This window comes from Haliotis rufescens, unplaced genomic scaffold (assembly GCF_023055435.1).
Source record: "Haliotis rufescens isolate VD_foot unplaced genomic scaffold, xgHalRufe1.0.p SCAF_1, whole genome shotgun sequence".
In the NCBI taxonomy this organism is placed as follows: domain Eukaryota; kingdom Metazoa; phylum Mollusca; class Gastropoda; order Lepetellida; family Haliotidae; genus Haliotis; species Haliotis rufescens.
The window spans coordinates 72,472,641-72,499,948 of record NW_025963779.1 but is presented as its reverse complement, the minus strand read 5'-3'; the positions used below and the strand labels follow the sequence as shown (position 1 = coordinate 72,499,948).

Sequence of the window (27,308 nt, the reverse complement as noted above, 5' to 3'; positions counted from 1 at the left end):
CTTGTCAGGGAAATTAGCACAATGGCTACCATATCCTGGCTTAATGAAACAAAATCGATGTTTTGCGCATGGTTTAATGTGACGGATTTATACATGAAATTGTAGAATATGAAGCATAAAACATTTACAGACAGTTGGACGGAGTGGTCCTGATCTGAAACTGAAAGATGACAAATTGCATTACATTGAAAACAAACGTGTCGATGCAGGCAGGATTGTGTCGTTTTCTGATTTATGTTGAAGGGCTATAGCTATTTATTCAATAAACATAATGTTAAAAACAGTACTATTATAAATAAATGTATGACTACCGAGGAAACCTGTGCATACTAGAAATGTCGGCCTCCCTTATTACTACAGAATGTTTCATTAAATATTGCGAGTTGGGAGCATCATGTTCAGTGATTGAGGCATGGAACGCACAGGCAATTTAATAGTAGCCAACTCGTTATTGAAGATGTATATATGTTTTACTCATACATGTAGCATTCACACGTGTGTACATACACCTACATTCGTCAATAAACCTCTGTAGAATTAGATGATGTTTACGAAGCGTACACTTAATTAATTTTAATATATTTGGAATGAGCTGAGAAAGAAAGGAGTAACAGAAAACTGCAACTATATATAAGGAACAAATTAATTACCCAATTTAAGATCAGGATCGCGTGAAATAATGAGGACAGTGAATGTCATTGAATCAAACTCGTAGTCATTCCGATATATCTTCTTCGAACACTTTGTGACAGATATGGCCAATGATGTACTTCAACCCTCTATCCAATCTGCTCTGGAAAGGCGGTTATGAACTCGTCTATATAATGGTCTATATCAATCAGCCTTTCTAATCCTATTGGTACCAGACTAATAAGCCCCAAAAACAGCTTCTTCTCTCGCGGATTAATCTTAAGTTCCCAGTCCTTGAACCGAACTTTCAGAAGGCTGTTGTCTGGTTTAAGGAGTTCCTCCATGTCCTTCCGGGTCGCCTTGATGATCTCCACTTTGTCTTTCTGTTCCTCCGTCTCGCACACTCCATGAATTTGGGAGAGACGGTAGCAGAAGGTAGTTTCCACGTCCTCAAAGATCTGTCCAATGACGTCAAGAGTTTCAAGGTATATGTCGATGGATTCAAATCCTGTTTGTCGGATGCCCTTTGCTATCTTGACAGAGTTGCGGAAGTCGGCCAGTGATTGGATTATACCAACATCATCAGGCAGGATGCGTTTAACGCAGATCATGAAGTCGTCCAGATTCAGCTCGAAATCGTTCTCCAAATCCCTCATCCTCGTGGTGTCCTCGCCGAGCTGCTTCTGACAATCCCGGATCTCCTTCAGGATTTTAATGTCGTTAGCTGGAAGAAATGATGAACATTATACAGCTACCTGGATAAAGGGAAAAGGAGGTGTCCAATACCGGTGTCATACCGGTACGTAATACATAATAATATAACCTTTAAAATCAAAACGTATGTTCCAACATATATCAAACATCGGTTAAAATGGCTATAATATATTGGCTAGTAGTGGTAGTAGTAATAGGATTTAAGGCGAACACGTATTGGTTAGCAGTAATAGTTGTAAGTATAAGGGCCACCGACACCCACTTTGTGTTCAACAAAACACTTTACTAATAGTAGTTGAGCAGATAGAAGTTTAGAAACCGATTCAACATCAATATGTTGAGACCTTCGTGTAAAATAGATATGAGATACATAAAAGCTGCATATACATTGCATATCTAGATTGAACATTCTCATTTACATATAAACATATCTATTCGTTTTGTGGATGAATTCTATGGGCCTTTGGACTGAATCCCTCATAATTTTCGACTTCAAGGCCATGACATTCTATGAAGTATTTGGAAACAGTTTCGGCCACCAGAATGGCAACAATTTGCGGAAACAGTCTTATCTGTAGTACATACGTCACCATTTAGTCCACAGTTTCCCAATCGAAGTCGAGTGAAAATAATTTTTTTAAACGTCTTTTGATTCTGTGGATTTATGAATATGTCGGCCTGTTTTATTGTCATTCTTGAGCAACGATGCATTCATCTTCTGGACATAATTTGTTATAACTAGCTTTGGTTCACCCACCCTGTCTCTGTTTCCATAGTTCTTAGTGAATTGTACACATCCCTGGCAGGAAATATAATTTTTGGGGATATTTTAAACGCATGTATTAATTTGTTGTGCAGATGCTGCTTCCAGAGGTCGTCTTAAGCAACATTATTGTCAATGTGGTCAATACATTTTGGATACAGTATTGTTGTCTAAATGTCTTTGAAATTTGTAACATATAGAGTTTCCTGAATCTAAAGAAAGACGAGATGTCACTATGACTTGGAGCAATTCAACACCACGGAGGCGGTCTACTTGTAAAAGAAAATAGACATACACGTCTCTACACAGTTGGGACTTTCGTTGGGATTTCCGTTGTACTAGGTTTCCGCTACACAAACACGGGATTGGTTGTCTGCGATATTTGAATCAAACAGTAATAAAATACCGTTACACGAGGGATAGGTAGAGTTACTCACGGAACTTGGCGATGCTGACTCGCTCATTGCTTCTGTTGAGAAGCTCCTCTTTGCAGTCTGCATATTCATCCTCCCACATCTTAGCGCGGATGGTCAGCCGTGTCACAGCACATTGCTTCATTGTCTCCTTGGTAACGAACAGTTCCTGGAACAATGCCGACAACTTGTCCTTCTCCCACAGCCTCCATAGACTCTCCAGAGCTTCAAGGTCATCAAAGGTGACTATCAAGATCATACCTGAAACGGAATTACATTAAGTTTGAAAGAGAGTAACAACACTAGGTTTTAAATCAGGTTACTAAGGAACAACAGTATAACATATAGAGCTACCTATTTTTGATCGGGTCTTCAGGCTCGGTGACTACCCATCGTTCCCACGGCGTTGACCGTTGCTCATAATATTAATCACTTGTTTGATGATATTCATGTCGTCGTTATATAGTATGGATATTGGGAAGTGCGGCTTTAAACAAAAAACAAAACAAATGATTCATTTAAGTCCAAATAGGTGTCACGGGATATTCACATGGGTATTTGAGGGATAGGTTTACATGGAATAATGGTTAGAAGGAGTGGCTGATACACGCGTATGTGATAAGTAAAAAAGTAATTCACGTGGAATTAAAACGGGAGTGAGTCAGTTGGGTTTGGGAACTTTTTTAACAATACCTATATTTCAGTTATCTCACGGCGTGCCAGCCTGTGGGTAGAACGTCTAACGCGATGCAGGTTTTTGACGTTCACCACATTTGTGAGCCGACGACCACGGGAATGGTGCTGATAAATCAACAATTATAGTCTGGGATTTGAACCCACGTGTATTCTGGCACTTAGGGAGGTGCAGACGTGCAGTTATGTTTCGAAGAAGGGTGGCTTCTATACATGTTTATGTACTGAAGGTCGAATGCCTCATTATCATGTGGTTCAGGTTGATTGAGTTTCAGATATTTAAATGGACATGTCGTCGGACGGTATTATATACATTCAGTATGCTTAATAGATGGGGTGGTCATGCTTGCTGACTTGGTTGATGCATGTCATTGTTTCCCAATTGCGTGGATCGATGCTCATGATATTAATCACTGGATTGTCTGGTCCAGACTCTATTATATACAAACCGCCGTCATATAGCTGGAATATTGCTGAGTGCGACGTTAAACAAGAAACAATATAATACAGTAACAGGTGGATATGAACAATGACCTATTCATTTGTGAATGTGCACATGGTGCAGGGTGACCTATTTCTATGAGAGTGGGTATATGATGCGATACAGACTATTCCTATGTGAATATGCACACGGTGCATGGTGACCTATTTCTATGTGAATGCGCATATAATGCGATACTGTCTATTCCAATGTGAATGTGCACATGGTGCGGGGTGACCTATTCCTATGTGAATGTGCACATGGTGCGGGGTGACGTATTCCTATGTGAATGTGCACATGGTGCGGGGTGACGTATTCCTATGTGAATGTGCACATGGTGCGGGGTGACGTATTCCTATGTGAATGTGCACATGGTGCGGGGTGACCTATTCCTATGTGAATGTGCACATGGTGCAGGGTGACCTATTCCTATGTGAATGTGCACATGGTGCGGGGTGACGTATTCCTATGTGAATGTGCACATGGTGCGGGGTGACGTATTCCTATGTGAATGTGCACATGGTGCGGGGTGACCTATTCCTATGTGAATGTGCACATGGTGCGGGGTGACCTATTCCTATGTGAATGTGCACATGGTGCGGGGTGACGTATTCCTATGTGAATGTGCACATGGTGCGGGGTGACGTATTCCTATGTGAATGTGCACATGGTGCGGGGTGACGTATTCCTATGTGAATGTGCACATGGTGCGGGGTGACCTATTCCTATGTGAATGTGCACATGGTGCAGGGTGACCTATTCCTATGTGAATGTGCACATGGTGCAGGGTGACGTATTCCTATGTGAATGTGCACATGGTGCTGGGTGACCTATTCCTATGTGAATGTGCACATGGTGCAGGGTGACCTATTCCTTTGTGAATGTGCACATGGTGCGGGGTGACCTATTCCTATGTGAATGTGCACATGGTGCGGGGTGACCTATTCCTATGTGAATGTGCACATGATGCGGGGCGACCTAATCCTAAGTGAATGTGCACATGGTGCGGGGTGACGTATTCCTATGTGAATGTGCACATGGTGCGGGGTGACGTATTCCTTTGTGAATGTGCACATGGTGCGGGGTGACCTATTCCTATGTGAATGTGCACATGGTGCGGGGTGACCTATTCCTATGTAAAATGTGCACATGGTGCAGGGTGACGTATTCCTATGTGAATGTGCACATGGTGCAGGGTGACCTGTTCCCATAATATGAATGTGCACATGATGCGATACAGCCTATTCCTATGTGAATTCGTACATGGTGCAGGGTGACCAATTCATAAGTGAATGTGCACATGGTGCGGGGTGACCTATTCCTATGTGAATGTGCACATGGTGCGGGGTGACCTATTCCTATGTAAAATGTGCACATGGTGCGGGGTGACGTATTCCTATGTGAATGTGCACATGGTGCAGGGTGACCTGTTCCCATAATATGAATGTGCACATGATGCGATACAGCCTATTCCTATGTGAATTCGTACATGGTGCAGGGTGACCAATTCATAAGTGAATGTGCACATGGTGCGGGGTGACCTATTCCTATGTGAATGTGCACATGGTGCAGGGTGACCTATTCCTATCTTAATGTGCACTTGGTGCGGGGTGACCTATTCATAAGTGAATGTGCACATGGTGCGGGGTGACCTATTCCTATGTGAATGTGTACATGGTGCGGGGTGACCTATTCCTATGTGAATGTGCACATGGTGCGGGGTGACCTATTCCTATGTAAAATGTGCACATGGTGCGGGGTGACGTATTCCTATGTGAATGTGCACATGGTGCAGGGTGACCTGTTCCAATAATATGGATGTGTACATGATGCGATACAGCCTATTCCTATGTGAATTCGTACATGGTGCAGGTGACCAATTCATAAGTGAATGTGCACATGGTGCGGGGTGACCTATTCCTATGTGAATGTGCACATGGTGCGGGGTGACCTATTCCTATGTAAAATGTGCACATGGTGCGGGGTGACGTATTCCTATGTGAATGTGCACATGGTGCAGGGTGACCTGTTCCCATAATATGAATGTGCACATGATGCGATACAGCCTATTCCTATGTGAATTCGTACATGGTGCAGGGTGACCAATTCATAAGTGAATGTGCACATGGTGCGGGGTGACCTGTTCCTATGTGAATGTGCACATGGTGCGGGGTGACCTATTCCTATGTGAATGTGCACATGGTGCGGGGTGACTAATTCATAAGTGAATGTGCACATGGTGCGGGGTGACCTATTCCTATGTGAATGTGCACATGGTGCGGGGTGACCTATTCCTATGTGAATGTGCACATGGTGCGGGGTGACTCATTCATAAGTGAATGTGCACATGGTGCGGGGCGACCTATTCCTATGTGAATGTGCACATGGTGCGGGGTGACCTATTCCTATGTAAAATGTGCACATGGTGCGGGGTGACGTATTCCTATGTGAATGTGCACATGGTGCAGGGTGACCTGTTCCCATAATATGAATGTGCACATGATGCGATACAGCCTATTCCTATGTGAATTCGTACATGGTGCAGGGTGACCAATTCATAAGTGAATGTGCACATGGTGCGGGGTGACCTATTCCTATGTGAATGTGCACATGGTGCGGGGTGACCTATTCCTATGTGAATGTGCACATGGTACAGGGTGACCTATTCCTAAGTGAATCTGCACATGGTGCGGGGTGACCTATTCCTAAGTGAATGTGCACATGGTGCGGGGTGACCTCTTCCTATGTGAATGTGCATATGATGCGATACAATCTTTTTCTTTGTGAATGTGTACATGGTTCGGGGTGACCTATTCCTGTGTGTATTTGCATATGATGCGATACAGCCTATTCCTATGTGAATTCGTACATGGTGCAGGGTGACCAATTCATAAGTGAATGTGCACATGGTGCAGGGTGACCTATTCCAATGGGTCATGAGTGCATATCATGAGATCTGGGCGATACACAAACGAGAGTCTGAGTTCTGATCATTCATCAACCTTCACAGGGAAGAACATAAATCTGTGTGTGATCTCCAAGATCTTTCACAGTCGACTAACCGTGTAAATCTGACCCTCCATGTTACCGTACCTTTTCTTATCCCCTCCAGGATGACCCCCTTGAATAGTCCTCGGTGTTCCAGGGCGCCCTTCACCTTCACCAGGTCCGCTCTGGACAGGTGATCCAGCAGGTTCTCCCGGACCGACATCATGAAGCAGTGCTCCAGACCGAACTCTTTGGGGTTAACTGCCTGAGCATCGATTGGGTCAATGTAGATCCCAACCTCACCTGAAACATTCGTTAAGTGAAAAGTGATTAGCAAAGTGTATTGGTTTTCATTGCATTAGTGAGAGGTTTCCTAATCTTTCATTGAGAATATATGCCATATCTCTGAGGAGTTTCTGATATATCACTATCTAGAGTTCTGATATCAGACATCGCCAATGGTCAGAGTTCTTGGCCCATGGTTGTTTAATGTCAGGGCCCCCGACGTGATACTGCCACATAATGGCTATCAACCTTTTGCGATCCTGACATTTGGAACCTCGTAAATGGTTGGCCAGTTTATTTCTTGACAGAATGGCCTGTTGGAACTATTATATGGAATGTGAACCCTGATGGAAGTGCCATTCGATTAGATAAACGGTGTATTTATCAACCACCATTAAATATCCTCTTTATATCAGACACCATGAGACAACCTCAGAGCAGAGTAGGTAATGAGATGAAGGTGGTAGAATTTTGGGGAAGAGCAAAAATAAAAGAAAACATGTCTGTGTAAATGGTATGTTAGAATATTAGTCTGAGATTTCATGACTTTCAGACTCGCTTGAAGGTATTTAAGATAGGAAACGTTCAGACCAATATGAGGGCATTATGTGATGTTCAATCCTAATATTAGTCTTCTGGGAATTATCATGTCTTATCATGGATGGGATATATTCAGTCCTAGTGATGGCAGAGTGAGATACCATCACATTCAGTCAAAGTAATGTCACGGTCAGGACAGAAGGCGTTCAGCCCTAATGAAGGCAATGTGAGATACCATTGCATTCAAATGGGAATGAGGTAAGGATGTGGTGCATTGAGTTTCGATGCAGTGAAATATACTAGATTCAGCTTTAGTGATACCAAAGTGAGACATCATGACACTGAGATATACACTGAAGTCAGTCCCAGTGATACCAAAGTGAGACATCATGACACTGAGATATATACTGGATTCAGCCCCAGTAATAGCAAAGTGAGACATCATGGCGCTGAGATAATATACTAGATTCAGCCCCAGTGATAGCAAAGTGAGACATCATGACACTGAGATATATACTGGATTCAGCCCCAGTGATAGCAAAGTGAGACATCATGACACTGAGATAATATACTAGATTCAGCCCCAGTGATAGCAAAATGAGACATCATGACACTGATATATATACTAGATTCAGCCCCAGTGATAGCAAAGTGAGGCATCACGGCACTGAGATATAAACTGGATTCAGCCCCAGTGATAGCAAAGTGAGACATCATGACACTGAGATATATACTGGATTCAGCCCCAGTGATAGCAAAGTGAGACATCACGGCACTGAGATATATACTAGATTCAGCCCCAGTGATAGCAAAGTGAGGCATCATGACGCTGAGATAATATTCTAGATTCAGCCCCAGTGATAGCAAAGTGAGACATCACAGCACTGAGATATTTACTGGATTCAGCCCCAGTGATAGCAAAGTGAGACATCATGACACTGAGATAATATACTAGATTCAGCCCCAGTGATAGCAAAGTGAGACATCACGGCACTGAGATATATACTGGATTCGGCCCCAGTGATAGCAAAGTGAGACATCATGACACTGAGATAATATACTAGATTCAGCCCCAGTGATAGCAAAGTGAGACATCATGACACTGAGATATATACTGTATTGAGACCAGTGATAGCAAAGTGAGACATCATGACACTGAGATATATACTGTATTGAGACCAGTGATAGCAAAGTGAGACATCATGACACTGAGATATATACTGGATTCAGCCCCAGTGATAGCAAAGCGAGACATGACAGAGATTGTATATTAAATTCAACACCAGTGATTTCGCCCTGGTCCTGAAAATAAGAAATATCATGTAATTCAAACTATGCGCTGGCAACGTTAGATGCGGAAGCATTTGACACAAAACTGGTCAGCAGGCAACGAGAAATATAGAAGACGATGGAATCGAAATTGTGTTTATGGAAATGAGGCTAACCCTAACATGAACCCGTCCATTCAAGAACACATGTCTAATCTCACCTGTATTTCTGGTGAGGAAGGGCCTGGACGCATCCTTAGTGTCAGGTATTTCCTCGTCCGGGTCCATCTTCCCACGCCGGTGCGCCAGGTGGTTCAAGAACTGAAATTCACAATGGTGTGTTTGAACGGTAAGGTTCTACAAAGGACATACGGCCGTATCAGAAAATCCATGGATGTCAGTCCTCAGGTGGTGTGCGGTTGGCACGGGTCGTTTAAAACCATAACCGTTTTTGTTGAAGCCAAAACACGGTTTCAGATTCCCAAATTGGAACGTAAAAATGCTACTGCTGAAGTTTCGCTGTTGCAATATTGGTAAAATTAGTGTCAAATCGCACTTTACATACGCATGATGGAATCAGCTGCTTGCATTCCAATATCAGATATGACTATGGTTTTAGCCAGCCTAAACAATGCAAGTGTTCTGGCAATATCACGGCGAGGCACATCAGAAATGGGAGACACACACTGCACATTGCAAATCGGACCTGGACCTCCTGCGTGACGGGCGAATGCGTTAACCGCTAGGATAACACACCGCCCCTCAACGAAGTATAAAGCTTGCCTCATTTCCCTATATACATGCACGCATTATCATCTTATCTTGGTTTCATCGTTGTAACAGAAACGTCACCCCTTAAATATGACTTAATCCCACACATGACAATGCTGAACATATATCTACTTAGAAAGGTTGACTTTCCTTCCAGGCAGCATTTGTAACACCTTACAATGAAACCCATTCACTTCCTCGCTTACAAGCAACGATATAAATTGAAACTAGGTATTTAAACGGTGAACGCTTATAGTGTGACAGGAGTGAGTCATATTAAAACATTGTAAACACGTTTGATCAATGTTTAGTTCCGATTGTCACTGAAAACGTCTCGGAAAAAAGTACATGCCCCTGGCCTTCCCCTATAGAGTACTTCGTGAAGGTTTGTAGAGTTTGCTCCTTACAAATCAATGCCTTTTCCAATGGGCAAGTCAACTATATCTTCGTTGTGAATAGTCAAACAAGATATACCTACTTGCAAGTTTCTTGCTGACCGCATGTTTTATCACCTTCTCCACGGACGTGCCAATGGTCACAGAGTGTTGACTCTGACACCACACAAACAGTTAACCCCACAATGGAATCAAAACCTTAGTATTCCCACGTGTCTAATTTCGCTTACGCAATCCGTGAGAAGTGTTCTCGCCACTGGCGTGCACGTGATGGCTGGTGGGTGTGGCTTCACCGAGAACACAATAATTACTCATCTACACTTAAAAACCCCGTGAAGATCAGAATGAGAATTGGTCTTCAGCAACCCATGCTTGTCGTGAGAAGCCACCAATGGGATCGGGTGGTCAGGCTCGCTGACTTGTTTCATGCATGTCATCGTATCTCTATTGCGTTGAGCGATGCTCATGATGTTCGTGATGCTGATCATTTACGGACCGCATATAGCTGTTATATTCTGAGTATGGTGTTAAACAACAAGCAAACACACAAAGCTTTACACGTTATCGGTATTAGAGGCAATCGAGCGAGTATTGGATTAAATTTCTTGAACTGTCATTCACTTCCCGAGAACTGCTTTACGTTAAAATTGTTTTCAATAAATGTACACAATATGTCGCTTTATGAAAGGTCGATCCATATGAACAATTGCGACACAACGTCGGCTTCGTCTGACGCATATATGGTGACTGTGCTTTCACGAATGTCAAAGAATATTCAAAAGTACTTTGCTTAAGAATAGTTTCAAAGTACAAAAGTACAAAGTACAGTTGCCGTTAAATAATCAGTAAACTAGTACGTTTTCATAAATATTTGAGAGACCTGTTTATCATATTGCACACAAATAAGTGACGGGACTCACCATGATGTCTGTGACAAAGTAAATCTGCTGCTTGGTGTTGGTGCGTTCTCGTTTAATGTAGATTCCTGGACCAAGTGCTGTATTTATACAGAATGGTCTTCATAATCAGATGTTTGTCTCTAACAATGCATCTGATTGGGTAAGAATAAGAATCATAACAGGTATATATTTGCCTCATCGGTCACGCCCCAGTAAGGTAAACGGTTGGCTAAATGGTGGCTGATTGGTTAAGTGATGCACGATCGACCAAACGGCAGTCGGGGGCTTAATGGAATTGCAAGGACGTGAATACAAACTACGATTCAGGAAGAGAAGTGCCGTACCCTCTTCCCCAAACCTGAATTCCTGATATTTTCTAAAAGGACATGGTTCAGAAATACAGACTGTGTCACTTGTAGCATCCTGTTTACAACAGAAGATTGATTCCAATTAAGGTACGGAACGGCAGTTTGGCATAATCGAATGTCAACGTGATTTAAGAGAAACATTGATTTGAACGGAGAGTTGGAAGAGTGGAATATTCTATGGAACAGATGCAATTTACACCAAGCTATTCACGGGAAGGAACCGTGACGGCACTGCGGATGTCACATTTCTGTAATCGACATTTAGAATGTACACTTGATAATGTCATTAGGCTGATGTACACACACCCTTAACAAAGTCAACAGTGTACCGTTCTTGCCATGTCTGTCTCAGAGGTGTTTTCGTGAGTTGATCATTACCAAATATAATACCTTGCTGCTTTTTTTTCTCAATTGTATTTTGTAATTTTTAATTGTTTCTTTAAACAATTGTTTCTTTCGGCGGGTGGACATTGGTTATTCTCGGGCGTTAAAGTTTTATATTATATTCATACAGAGCCACACTCGTGGGTGCATAATTGTGTCCCTAATTCTTGCCCGAACCCGCTTGTCATGGGTTCGAGTCCGACGTTGGCACCTGATCATGATCCTTGTTCTATCAGCACAATACCGGAGTGTTGACGTGAACTACCCGCCTTACTCGGGACGTTTCTCCCACATGAAACTGACACCGTGTGATATGACTGGAATACTGTTCAAAGAGTCTCAAACCCAACCCATATATAATGATCATGATGATTATACCTTTTTCGAAGTTTAGCCTTTCAGGATACCCAATAATTGGTTTTCTACTGATATAGGACCTCACTCCAAAATTCCTTTCACAAGACGTTACAGAACACCCGATATGACTATAGTTGATCTATCACGGCGTGGCAGGTCATATGAGTGAGTGAGTGAGTGAGGTTGATTTTACGCTGCTTTAGGCAATATTCCAGCAATATCACGGCGGGTGACACCAGAAATGGGCTTCAAACATAGTACCCATGTTGGGAATCGAACCCGGGTCTTCAGCGTGACGAGCGAACGCTTTAACCACCAGGCTACCCGACCGCCCCTGCAGGTCATATGAACAAATCGGGCGTTCTTAACTTCTTTTGAGTAGTGTATATCTACAGCGTAGTGAGCCATCTGCACGGTTTAGAATGTGTCTTGTAACCTAATTGCTACGCTATTACTTCAGTAAGTTTTGCATAGTATTATAAAAAATGAGTTGATACATGTACGATCATGTCAGTCTTAACTGTATTTATTAAACACGTGTGTAATAAATACCAGAGGCGGATGTTTGGAAACTTTTTAATTTTCACCACAGGTTATAATGAAGAATATCCTTCACGAATACCGATGTCCCGAGGTGTGACGGATTGCTGTATTTCAATGGATCAATGCTTATTGTTATGCATGTCAGTGAACACCGTAACTATATTGGCTAGAGATCCTGAACTAAATTGGCTTCCGTAATATATCGTATTTCAATATCAGAGACTCAACCAAATGTTAGTAACATGGTCCTCGTCAAACTTCAAATTCAGTGAAATCCCATTCTTTAGCGTGCATTAATCATGATCGCTGACAGGAAAGCTATCACTTACCTCGACATCAAAGACATTCCCATGGAGGTTTCTTTGAGGCTGGCAAGGTTTAGTGTTAAACTGCGATATTAGTTTGACAAATCCAATATCAAAGTGTTGCAAACACCGCACGTAATTCGCCTGGCATATTGTTAAATAACAAATAATGTCAGGGAATCGTTATTGAGCATTATTCCACCGCCTTTATATCTACTTATACGTTCTGAGGCGTGCATAGCCCTGCTGTCACACGCATTTATTGTGTGATCATTTATTGCATTTTGTACGGTAGGTATTCGTTTGTTACAGTGACAACTAAATGGTCTGTATAGTACACACAAAGGAACGAATTGTCAACATTAATGTATCAGTTATTATGACAACACGCCCGCATAAGTGTAGTGTTCAACGCTGAGAAGCAATAATCGAGATCGTCTGACCTACATACCGGTTGTGTTTACAAGAAGACCCCACTCGAATGCGACGCCAGGAAATCTGACTGAAACATGTTTTCACCTGGGTTAAAGCTTTCAATAGATACGCTATAAATCATAGGTTAACCGTTGAGTTGAGAACCGTTTTGTATGACCCCAATAAACAGTATGATATGCACTGTTTCTGATTGGAAAGTCTAAATATCTCGTTTATTTATATGAGGCGGTCGTGAACAATCTGAGATGTCATGTTGATTTTCGCATCCCATACTTTTGTTGTTGACAATTTTTATCTTGTGTCACTACATGTGCAATTGTGTAAACACAGACAGACAGACAGACAGACAGATAGATAGACGTCGTCGTCAATCAGAGAGCAGAACTGTTTTGTATTTTAAGATAATTAATTGTGATGTGCAAAAACATGAATTTTTAAAGAAGTCACGTTTGTGAATATATTAATAAAAATTATAGAGAAAAAAGCTCACAACGGAGAGTTGAGTGAGTATGGTTTTACGCCGCTTTAAGCAATATTCCAGCAATATCACGGCGGGGGACACCAGAAATGGACTTCACACATTGTACCCATGTCGGGAATCGAACCCGGGTCTTCGGCGTGACGAGCGAACGCTTTAACCACTAGGCTATCCGATCGCCATAGTAGTAGAAGTAGTAGTAGTAGTAGTAGTAGTAGTAGTAGTAGTAGTAGTTATAACTATCCATGTCTGGTACCACAGCCATACCTTAATGTAATACATGACAGCACTACTAACAAGAACTACTGTGACCCCTATGTCTGACAGATATGTGTGAACATCCATGTTTAGCGTCGCCATCATGATAACACTGTCATAATAGTAACACCTTGTTACCAGACATTTGCTGCTGCATAATTTATGTGTTTACTCGATCACCCACAAACATGAAAATGCACTTTCGATGGCTATAAACATGTACAAGGAATGTGGAGGAACTAATCTCCTTTATTCGAACAACATGTATTAACTCTTAAACTGTGATGATCAACACGGCACCATTACACGAAGCGAAAGTATTCTGACTCTCTACCCGACAATATCTGACGCTCCACCCAACAATATGCGACGCTCTACCCGACAATGTGTGACACTCTAACCTACAATATGTGACACTCTACCCGGTAATATGTGACGCTCTACCCGACAATATGTGACACTCTACCCGACAATATGTGACGCTCTACACGACAATGTGTGACACTCTACCCGACAATGTGTGACACTCTACCCGACAATGTGTGACGCTCTACCCGACAATGTGTGACAGTTTACCCAACGATATGTGACACTCTACCCAACAATGTGTGACACTCTACCCGACAATATGTGACGCTCTACCCGACAATGTGTGACACTCTACCCGACAATGTGTGACACTCTACCCGACAATTTGTGACACTCTATCCGACAATGTGTGACACTCTACCCCACAATGTGTGAAACTCTACCCGACAATGTGTGACGTTCTACCCGACAATATGGGACCCTCTACCCGACAATATCTGACGCTCCACCCGACAATATGCGACGCTCTACCTGACAATGTGTGACAGTTTACCCGACGATATGTGACGCTCTACCTAACAATATGTGACACTCTACCCGACAATATGTGACACTCTACCCGACAATATGTGACCCTCTACCCGACAATATCTGAGGCTCCACCCGACAATATGCGACGCTCTACCCGACAATGTGCGACGCTCTACCCGACAATGTGTGACGCTCTACCCAACAATGTGTGACACTCTATCCGACAATTTGTGACACTCTACCCGAAAATGTATGACGCTCTACCCGACAATGTGTGACACTCTATCCGACAATATGTGACACTCTACCCGACAATGTGTGACACTCTACCCGACAATGTGTGACACTCTACCCGACAATATGTGACGCTCTACCCGACAATATCTGACACTCAACCCGACAAAGTGCGACGCTCTACCCGACAATGTGTGACAGTCTACCCGACAACATGTGACGCTCTACCCGACAATATGTGACACTCTACCCGACAATGTGTGACACTCTACCCGAAAATGTATGACACTCTACCCGACAATGTGTGACACTCTATCCGACAATGTGTGACACTCTACCCGACAATGTGTGACACTCTACCCGACAATGTGTGACACTCTACCCGACAATATGTGACGCTCTACCCGACAATATCTGACACTCCACCCGACAATATGCGACGTTCTACCCGAAAATGTGTGACAGTCTACCCGACAACATGTGACGCTCTACCCGACAATATGTGACACTCTACCCGACAATGTGTGACACTCTACCCAACAATGTGTGACACTCTACCCGACAATGTGTGACACTCTACCCGACAATATGGGACACTCTACCCGATAATAAGTGACGCTCTACCCGACAACATGTGACGCTCTACCCGACAATATGTGACACTCTACCCGACAATGTGTGACACTCTACCCGATAATAAGTGACGCTCTACCCGACAACATGTGACGCTCTACCCGACAATATGTGAAGCTCTCCCCGACAATATGTGACACTCTAACGTACAATATGTGACACTCTGTCCGACAATATTACGACGCTCCACCCGACAACACGAAGGGCTGTCATCTCCTTTAATAGCCATTCCAGCTAGCGGAGCAGGAAACTAGGAATGCTGTTTTCTCTTATTATTGATCACACGCGCCTCGTTCTACCCCATGACATCGCACACAACGTGAATCCCTGCCAGACAGCTATTCCAGCAACACGACATGCATAACAAGTACATCTCCTCCCAAACAGAGGACCGTGTTCCTGCCTAAAGAGGTTGATAGTGTGTCATTGACGTAAGCAGCCGAGTGACTGCCGTAACACTCACGTGAAAAACAGATGATTTATTCCGATCTTGAGATTTCTATTTACGATTTCACAAAACCTATTTCGTCCGGCCTCATCAGTTTTAATTACGTTATCTGAATGTGTCAAGCTGCAAGCATAACATACAGACATACAGAATATTTCAAAGGAAACATATGAAACTGATTCTCTGCAATAACTGAAGAGAGCAATAACGAAATGACTGATATTTGGACAGAGTTGTTCCAAGCTGCGAAGCTATCACATCTCTCAGTTGTCAACGTCGTAACAAGTTGCTGTTTAATAGGGTATCAGTGCTCCAGCCATAGTTTCAAACATTTCGTCCTGTGTGATAAAGCCGGTATGACACAGAGAGAGCCAATGCTAGCTGACTTACCTGGTGCAGTGTTCTATGTTGGCTGTGGCGCTGTGACTGTCTCCTTGTGAGCGGCTCGCTGGGACATAAGAGACTCGTATCGACCAAGGCTCCACCCCGAACAACCACTTCGTCACACACTACAATGTCCTACGCCGTTTTAGTAACACGCTTCTCGTTTACCGTCATTACTCACTTGAACCTTTCAAATACATTCCGTAATCATTTAGTTTCAGACATTTGTTAATGTAGACCATTAATTATTGACCACATGATAATCCAGAAGCTATTATTAGTAGTTGCTTGTCGTTTTCAATTAACGGGATGTCCGTCACGAAACAGAATTTCTATTTATTTATTATTTGATAAAATATATTATGTATAAATGCTCTAAACTCATGTTGTCCATGTTGAAATGCATACGATTACTAGCCATTAGCAGTTGTCTGGCACTGTGCACCAGGCAGGGTGTCTGACAGTGTTGACTTGGCAGGTTGTCTGACAGTGTTGAGTGTGGACTAGGCAGGATGTCTGGCAGTGTTGACTAGGCAGGTTGTCTGACAGTGTTGGGTAGGCAGGATTTCTGGCAGTGTTGAATAGGCAGGTTGTCTGGCAGTGTTGACTAGGCAGATTGTCTGACAGTGTTGGGTAGGCAGGATGTCTGGCAGTGTTGAATAGGCAGGTTGTCTGGCAGTGTTGACTAGGCAGGTTGTCTGACAGTGTTGGGTAGGCAGGATGTCTGGCAGTGTTGAATAGGCAGGTTGTCTGGCAGTGTTGACTAGGCAGGTTGTCTGACAGTGTTGAATAGGCAGGTTGTCTGGCAGTGTTGACTAGGCAGGATGTCTGGCAGTGTTGAATAGGCAGGATGTCTGGCAGTGTTGAATAGGCAGGTTGTCTGGCAGTGTTGAATAGGCAGGTTGTCTGACAGTGTTGGGTAGGCAGGTTGTCTGGCAGTGTTGGGTAGGCAGGATGTCTGGCAGTGTTGAATAGGCAGGTTGTCTGACAGTGTTGACTAGACGGGTTGTCTGGCAGTGTTCCCAAGGACGGTTGTCTGGCAGTGTTGATGAGAAAGGTCGTCTGTCAGAGTTGACTATGCAGGTTGTCTGGAAGTGTTGACTAGGCAGGTTTCTCTGACAGTGTTGACTAGACAGGCTGCCTGAAGTGTTGACCAAGCACGTTGCCATCCACAATGACGTACTAGGAATCGACTCTAAATCCTACACACACACATTAGTAACGTGTAATGTTAGGTTAATGTCGAAAAGACACGGTTGCCTCTACGCTGGCCTAAGGAACAAAGAAACTGTATCAAATATCAGGCATGGAATTAACGTTTCCTCATGTTGAAATTTAGTTTATAATGCCCAAATATTTCTACAAAGTAATAACACCTCTAAAAATGTACATGCCGTTTGTTGTGGTTGTCTGTGGGTGTATACAAGATAGTGACGAGAGATAAGAGTGAATCTTGACAGTAGAGAGTGGTTATATGAGAGATAGCCTCTTGGCAACCGAGCCATTCACTACTACGACACAGTGAAATATCACCTTACACCAGGTCCTGTTAAACAATACAAACAAAAGGCTTTGTGAAATCACCCCCCTCTACGGCGTTTCATGTCTAAAAATGAGTGCACGTTGCAACAAATAAGCGATTTTCAGCTTTGACCTGTGAAAAAGCGATAATATATGTTTTAATTTGACATTTTGTTCTTTTTATAAAAAAACTATGTGATTTCAATCTAATGGTCATCATGGTAACTGTCCCACAATCAGGTCTGTATTAACATTTGTTGCAGTGAGATTGTTACACAATGTCAGGTTGTATTTAAATGGGGTACCAATCCATCAGTTTCACCAAAATCTATTATCTGCGTCGTGATTATTCCCATGTTGACATACTCTAGTAGATACTATTTACATATTGATCGTCACATATAAGGGATAACACATGACTTTAACACGTCCAATCTGTTGCGTGTAACCGAAAGCCTCAAACGTTAACTTTAGAAATCCCAAATTTCAACATCCGAAACCTGTTCTATGAGCACATCTCCTTCCAGTGATAGTGTTCGATATATGTTTGTATCAGTTTCAATAATTATTTCATTATTTGTAATTATTGGATGTGGAACATTATCGCAAAACTGATATTGGTATAGGTGTTGTATGATCACCCTGTAACACATTGTAATAACGATCTATTGCAGTGGAAAGAACGGAAGTGAAAGTACATAAAGAATCCTAGGTAAATCAGCTTATTGAGACAACACCTCTTATATTACTCTTACATTACGCCTGTGTACATACCTATTTATCGAGACTACACCAGAACGTATTGAGACCACGCCTGTTTATTGAGAATACATTTGAATGTATTGAGACAAGGCCTCCTAATACAGACAACATCTTCATCTGTAGAGACTATAACTATTTGCTGAGGCTACATCGAATGCATTAAGACTACATGTCTTTACTGAGACGAGGTGAGAACAGTTTATCCAGTCTCGAGTGTTTAACATCTCATCACATGTTTACTGGGTATATTGAGACAACACTTCTTTATTTAGAGTACACCTATTTATCAATACTACACGTAAATGTATTGGGACTATCCCTGTTTATTAAGACTGCACCTGGATGTATCGATACACACCTGACTGTCTCGAAACTGTAACCGAATGTGTTGAGATTATACCTGAATGTATCGGGCTACACCCAAATGCATGGGGACTACACCTGTTTATTCAGACTGCACCTGGATGTATTGATACACACCTGACTGTCTCGAAACTGTAACCGAATGTGTTGAGACTATACCTGAATGTATCGAGACTACACCCAAATGCATGGGGACTACACCTGTTTATTTAGACTGCACCTGGATGTATTGATACACACCTGACTGTCTCGAAACTATAACTGAATGTATTGAGACTTTACCTGAATGTATCGAGACTATACCCGAATTTATATGTCGAGACTATGTATGGGGACTACACCTGCTTATTGAGACTACACCTGCTTATAGAGACTATGCTAGGATGTATTGGGAATACATATCTTTATTGACACTAAGCCTGAATGTATCGAGACTACACCTGTTTATTGAGACTACACCTGGATGTATTGATTCTACGTCTGAATGTATTGATAATACACCTGAATGCATTGAGACTACACCTTAATGTGTTGATCCTCCACCTGAATGTATTAGGATTACACCTGTGTATTGAGACTACACCTGAAGGTACTGGTACTATACCTGAATGAATTGAGACAAGACCTGAATGTCCTGAGACTACACCTTAATGTGTTGATCCTCCACCTGAATGCATTAATATAACGCGTGTGTATTGAGACTACACCTGAAGGTACTGGTACTATACCTGAATGAATTGAGACAAGACCTGAATGTCCTGAGACTACACCTTAATGTGTTGATCCTCCACCTGAATGCATTAATATAACGCGTGTGTATTGAGACTACACCTGAAGGTACTGGTACTATACCTGAATGAATTGAGACAAGACCTGAATGTCCTGAGACTACACCTTAATGTGTTGATCCTCCACCTGAATGCATTAATATAACACGTGTGTATTGAGACTACACCTGAAGGTACTGGTACTATACCTGAATGAATTGAGACTACACCTTAATGTGTTGATCCTCCACCTGAATGCATTAATATAACACCTGTGTATTGAGACTACACCTGAAGGTACTGGTACTATACCTGAATGAATTGAGACAAGACCTGAATGTCCTGAGACTACACCTTAATGTGTTGATCCTCCACCTGAATGCATTAATATAACACTTGTGTATTGAGACTACACCTGAAGGTACTGGTACTATACCTGAATGAATTGAGACAAGACCTGAATGTCCTGAGACTACACCTTAATGTGTTGATCCTCCACCTGAATGCATTAATATAACACGTGTGTATTGAGACTACACCTGAAGGTACTGGTACTATACCTGAATGAATTGAGACAAGACCTGAATGTCCTGAGACTACACCTTAATGTGTTGATCCTCCACCTGAATGCATTAATATAACACGTGTGTATTGAGACTACACCTGAAGGTACTGGTACTATACCTGAATGAATTGAGACAAGACCTGAATGTCCTGAGACTACACCTTAATGTGTTGATCCTCCACCTGAATGCATTAATATAACACGTGTGTATTGAGACTACACCTGAAGGTACTGGTACTATACCTGAATGAATTGAGACAAGACCTGAATGTCCTGAGACTACACCTTAATGTGTTGATCCTCCACCTGAATGCATTAATATAACACGTGTGTATTGAGACTACACCTGAAGGTACTGGTACTATACCTGAATGAATTGAGACAAGACCTGAATGTCCTGAGACTACACCTTAATGTGTTGATCCTCCACCTGAATGCATTAATATAACACGTGTGTATTGAGACTACACCTGAAGGTACTGGTACTATACCTGAATGAATTGAGACAAGACCTGAATGTCCTGAGACTACACCTTAATGTGTTGATCCTCCACCTGAATGCATTAATATAACACTTGTGTATTGAGACTACACCTGAAGGTACTGGTACTATACCTGAATGAATTGAGACAAGACCTGAATGTCCTGAGACTACACCTTAATGTGTTGATCCTCCACCTGAATGCATTAATATAACACGTGTGTATTGAGACTACACCTGAAGGTACTGGTACTATACCTGAATGAATTGAGACAAGACCTGAATGTCCTGAGACTACACCTGAATGTGTTGATCCTCCGCCTGAATGGATTAAGATTACACCTGAGTATTGAGACTACACTTGTTATGTGGAGTTTCTACACTCTAGGGTGTTTACATTCTCATCACATATTTACCGACTACAACGACTGAGTGTATTGAGACTATACCTGTTAAATGAAACTACGCTAGGATGTATTGAGACGACAGCTATCCCCTAAGAAATGGAGTGTATTGAGACAAGACCTGTTTATTGAGACAACGCTAGGACGTATTGAGATCTAGTATTAACATTCCAACTAACAGTAACCCTTTTAAAACTAAAAACGGAAAGACCCGTAAAGACAGCTATCGTATTTTAGCTTTAATTGTTTGTCCAGTTGACGAACACTTGTTCCAAAGTGTGTTCTGAAAGCACTTGTCGACATTTAGTTTGACCTTTTCACACAGAATGAAAACCAATACACTGGCATATACATATTGGCGCGACACGGACTATCCCAGCCTGTGTGAGGGTTAACCGATCGCACCTCTTAATGTATAAAAACTACCCAGAATATCTATCTATGGGCATAAAATACACCGTTCAGCGTTGAACAAGAAGTTATGTATGCGCTGTTTACGGTCAGATCAAATTGAACCTATGTCGAAATTCCAATTGTACAGGGCAGTAAGCCATTATGATACTGAAACACTATAGCTCTGTATGCTATGCTTCAACGCGTTTGGAGAAAGGGACTGTGGCGCCCGCGACATATCCATTTGCAATGATAAATCAATCTGTCAGAATATGTAAGAGGGTTTGTTTGGGCTCTTGTTCGTCTGGAGTGTCTTCTTCCCTCTCAACAAAATATGTCAACGAAGGTATTCCCTAGCAAGTGAAAAGAAATCACAGCGTGAGTGGGCTTATCGAACATATTGGATCGAAGACAGTCCCGATAGCATTTACATAACGCTGTGTTTACATATACTTATATAAGACTGTTTTCCGTGAGTGCCTTGATCCAGGTTGCTATACATATACATTAAAGTGTAGCATGTATACTAGCATTGCCTTTGATTGTAGCCGGTATAAAATTTTACACTGATCTGCCTTTGAGTATTGTGCTTATTAATAGTTTACTGAGCTATATTCTACATCTTAGATATAGCCCACACTGTATATATACTGAGTTACCTTTGATGATATTCCTTATTGATAAAACATATTGATTGTAGCCATTATTGATTCATTTATAAATTGTACTTGAGTTTACCTTGTACCCATTATTGCCAACGATTTTTTTATATTGCATAGCTCTCATCAACACATGCATTGAGATACTATTGAGTATTGTCCTTATACTTGTATAAAGTCTTACGTAATTGCTGTCCTCATCGACAAATATTTGCATGAGCTACCTTTGATGATAGACCTGATTAATGCCAGTACATATAATGTGTTTCTTTTACAATATGTGTTCGTTCTAAATGAAGATTTAGAGCTGTACAAGGTTGAACCCCGTACATTTTAAACACGGGTAATGAAACAATTATGTTTATACCATTCAGAAGCTGAAACAGTGATATTAAATATTAAGAAAAAGATGTAGCGATATACATGTCTACACACGACGTGTAAATGACATGGTATAATAAAATGCATGAGCATGTCTGTGAATAAGTCAACCCCTTCAACCAGTCATGGAAGCTAATGCTTGAATTCAAAACGTCAATGCGACAGCATGATATTAATCTCATGTTTAAATTTTCAGTTAAGATTATTTTGTTTTCTTATGATTTAACCACGTTCGGGCATCTTGCAGGTGAGCGCCTGTCTTCTATTGTCCGAGTTCATTCGGTCAGATTGTCCAGTGCCTGAAGGTGTATAAGGTTTCCTCGCGATTCTTTAATACATGTAATAGGATAGGCATCATTGACTACACAACCTACTGTTTATACTGCTACATCAACAACCACTGTTTGGCAACCACTACCGTATGTACATGCTTTGTGGCAACAGGTTATCTCTACTGTAAACGTGGACTTCGATTGTGTCATGTGTTCAATGAAATACCTCTCCACCCCTGTCTTGTATACTGAAATCAATTAGACCAGTACATATATTATACAATAAGTATTGTGTATGTAGGACAAATTCAATGAATGTGTTTAAGGAGGCAAGTGAGTCTTTGTCTGTGGTGTTATACTGTTTACAACCAGATGGGCTACACTAGGTGAAGGCCGTGTAAGAGACATTTCAGTGTATTGTGTTATAGACCGAAGAGATACTAGCCTGAGGATAATGATTCAGAAACACGTGCATGTACACATACGATTACTTCTCTACTACCTGCGTGTAGATCCGGGTTAGAATTGGTCTTCAGCAACATGTAAGAGGCAACAACGGGGATCGGGTGGTCAGGCTCGCTGACTTAGTTGAAGCATGTCATCGTATCCCACGTAAGTAGATAGATGCCAATCATTGGATTGTCTGGTCTAAACTTAATTACAGTAAACACGAATACAAGGAACACGGACGTAGCGAACAAACAGATACAACGAACCGTTAAAAAATCCCCAATTCATCTCCTATGTAATATCATACAAAAATTTACGTATATAACAATTACTACAATGTATTACAATACCGTCGTCATATAGCTAGAATATAGCTGAGTGCGGCGTTGACAAACAAACAAACAAACTACTATAATAGTGTGAATATTAAGTGAGTGAGTATGGTTTTACGACGCTTTTAGCAATATTCCAGCAATATCACGGCGGGGGACACCAGAAATGGGCTTCACACATTGTACCCATGTCGGGAATCGAACCCGGGTCTTTCGCGTGAATAGCGAACGCTTTAACCACTAGGCTACCCGACCGCCCATGAATATTAAGACTTGGGGAATATAACAGAGGGTCCTGTGGGAAACTAGCTCGTTTACATAGTGAGGGGGCTTGGGTTTCAGTGATTTTACGCGCAACTGTTTGTGCAGAGTTATGTCCTTTAGTCATGACAGGATCCGCTGATCGTTGGTTCGAATCTTTAATGTTCTCTGCGAATGGTCTCTCGTCTGTCTCATGTGTATAGCTATCCCCCGACATTCGGCTGACACCTCGTGACTGAACTGAGCGAGTGCCTCCCTGAGTATTGTTTTTCGCCGCAGTCATCAATAGTTTTCAAGTCTGACAGACAGGCCAGTGGTTAATCGCATGAGGAGTGATCTATGTTCCAGAGTGCCAACACATAAACAGGCATGTCACACAATCCCGACGGAAAGCCAATTTACAGAGGACCCATTTAGCTTCGATACCTCCTCGTCGATGAACAAACATACTTTTCCATAACTTTGAATTATATTTAGCCTGTACCGTTTTCACAGCCTCACGCACATGCAATATATATGAACACAACGGACATCCGTGTTGGGAAGATTTTGTAATTCGTATACAAAAGCAATACAAACAGAGGTGAACAGGTCGACAAAGCAATCACGGCTGCAGTTAATGTCATGACAATGGGACATGAATCTTAATGTAGGTAATTACCAGGTTAGCCCAACCTTGTGCGTGACAAAAGTCATGCGTGACAAACTGTTTGCATCTGTATCCACTGGGTTAGACGTTAATTAATGTGTACAGAGTTAACTACCAAGGATTGCCAACTGACATAGGACAAAAATATATTTTGCTTTTGCGCTTTAAGTTTGACACAGCAACAAAAGTTTATTGATATCGATATGTTCTATCAAAACACGTAGTTAAATGTAGTTAAATCATACAAACGTAATGGAAATTGAGACAGTTTTGTTATATCGTTGCATTTGTATATCGTATATATATATATATATATATATATATATATATATATATATATATATATATATATATATATATATATATATATATGTGTAGTTTCGCTTGTAAACTTTGTAGAACATGTCGATATTAATAGTAGTCTATCACGAAAGCCGTAGCAATGTGTTTTTATATTTTATATCTGTTGTTTATAAGATGACGGTGAGACCCGGAATCTCTTGATAACGGTATACGGATCTATACCGAAACGTCGCCTTTACACTAAGTAAATAAAGAAGTTGTTATCCATAGATTGTGTCTACTTTGTCATCACTGTTTTTTTGTGTTACAGTGGCTAAAATCATGTCTAACACAGATCAGACTCATCACACATGTTGAGTTTCACGAGGATCTGTATTTTGCCCCCTCTTATTTATCATCTACATGTTACTTCTTGGTGACATTTTCAGGAGACACAGATTCGGTTTCCCCTGCTATGCTGGTGACACTTAGAGCCCTATAGCTTCGGTGTTTGCATCATTACATGATGGCTGGAAAACTGCGTCTGCAACATCAGAACATGGACCAGCTTCCTCACACTGAATGACAGTTAATGACAGAGGAACGGAAGAGGTAGTTTTCATTGCTGGGCTGAAACACTTACTGCATAAAGTTATTGTAGCAGGGGTGGTTCATTATGAAAAATGACAAGCTGCGGTTGTGTTTGTTGAGGTGACATTTATTCCATTATCAATCACAATTGATCAATCAACCCTGTAATAAAATATATAACATTATATACTGTACATAGAATAGCATACGGCTGCATATTAATTATTTCCTTGTTTGAGCAGTCACATTAATCCATACATGCAACGCATACAGTTACACATCACTAGTTCGCTGTATATAACTTATAATAAATACAATTTACCGAACTTTCAAATAGTAATACATATATTTAATGTCTCTTATCATAACTGAATATATCAGTTACACTACATATAGTAGTAGTCGTGTGGCGTCATAAATATATACTTATTATCTCTAAGAGTAGGAATATATATAAAATGCTACCATGTTGTGTTAAATTATAACACATAGTTTATACATATAAATTCATTCATAAGTGAGTGATAAGATAAAGGATTTATACATACCCTGTGGGTCACACCGGGGTGTGTCTATAAACCCACATCATATAGGATTATGGCATTCCTATAAAAAGTAAATAACATAACTATCATGCCTGAATATATACATACATACATACATCATGACAACCATTTCCTTAAATTATAGAAAACCAACTTCTAATTCAATCCTTACATTCAAAACTCCCAATCAAATCATGCTCTCATACATACTTACATGTTAAACACTTTATACTGATAAAATAGAAGATATCTTGATTATTTGATATCATAGGTAAGTATTTACAATATTTACATTATTGATAACATATTTAAATGATAAGTTAGAATTCTATTTAGGAAAGATAATGTAAATAACTAACCTGAACTATATGTAGTCCATGTCCTGTCTGTGCAGAGTTATAAGCAGAGTGAATAAAAAGTGTGCAAATGTTAGGGAGGAAAGCTGTAGTTAGATAATGTTAATCAGCTAGGAAGCTGAAAGCTATTGTATTGACAAGCTAGAGAGTTGGTGACAAAGGGACAAGAATAGACTTATCTGTCCACCCTTCAATAAAATTGGACCAACCGCTTGGACTCGTAACCCAAGCATATACATTTAGTACTACAACTAATGAAGATGTATACAACTACTTGAAATGAAAAGAGCTAAAACTATATTCCTAAAAACTATATATACAATATCCTGTTACATAATCGGACAGTCAGTAAACATGGGACAAATGGCAGCGCCTTCTACTGATCAAGGGAAGCATCTGGCTGTCGACTTTGATTCCAACAAGAACAAGAAGAAACAGATCACGCTTGTTGTTTGCAAGTCATCCTATATTATCAGCTCTGTCAAATCGGCAAATTCCGACGTTATCTAACATCTGAGACGAGAACACTGGTACAAGCACTGGTGATACCCCACGTGTATAATGACAATTCCCTGCTGCATGACATCCCGTCCTTTTCAGGCCATTCTAAATACAGCAGCCAGTATCGTAACTCGATTCCACATCAGTCTTTAGAGAGATGCACTGGCTGCGAGTTGCAAACCAAATCATGATCAAACAGCTCACTGTCACACACAAATGCCTGACCTTGCACCAAAACATCTCACATTACCATGTCCCATCACGAG

General features: G+C 41.4%; 1 protein-coding gene across 3 annotated transcripts; it reads right to left on the bottom strand.

Annotated features, from left to right (window-relative positions):
* Positions 1–58: 58 nt before the first annotated feature.
* LOC124139733 lies at positions 59–16,683 on the bottom strand. Of its 3 annotated transcripts, none has more exons than XM_046507031.2 (5): positions 16,514–16,683; positions 8,997–9,096; positions 6,788–6,985; positions 2,545–2,781; positions 59–1,354 (listed from the first exon to the last, which is right to left on the bottom strand). In XM_046507031.2, exons 2-5 carry the CDS (start codon positions 9,061–9,063, stop codon positions 780–782), a joined length of 1,077 nt encoding a protein of 358 aa, XP_046362987.2. In that variant the 5' UTR covers positions 9,064–9,096; positions 16,514–16,683; the 3' UTR covers positions 59–779. The 3 variants fall into 3 exon arrangements, with proteins under 3 accessions (XP_046362987.2, XP_046362986.2, XP_046362985.2); XM_046507030.2 differs by lacking the exon at positions 16,514–16,683 and adding an exon at positions 10,862–10,940; XM_046507029.2 differs by lacking the exon at positions 16,514–16,683 and adding an exon at positions 10,025–10,069.
* Between the last annotated feature and the right edge of the window lie 10,625 nt (positions 16,684–27,308).

Excerpts from the sequence above, each read along its gene's own strand:
- LOC124139733 (XM_046507029.2), bottom strand. The coding sequence starts at position 10,048 with ATGCGGTCAGCAAGAAACTTGCAA. Across the intron at positions 2,782-6,787 it reads CCTGGAGGGGATAAGAAAAG|GTATGATCTTGATAGTCACC; the intron begins GTACGGTAACAT and ends ATTCCGTTTCAG. Across the intron at positions 1,355-2,544 it reads AGTCAGCATCGCCAAGTTCC|CTAACGACATTAAAATCCTG; the intron begins GTGAGTAACTCT and ends CATTTCTTCCAG.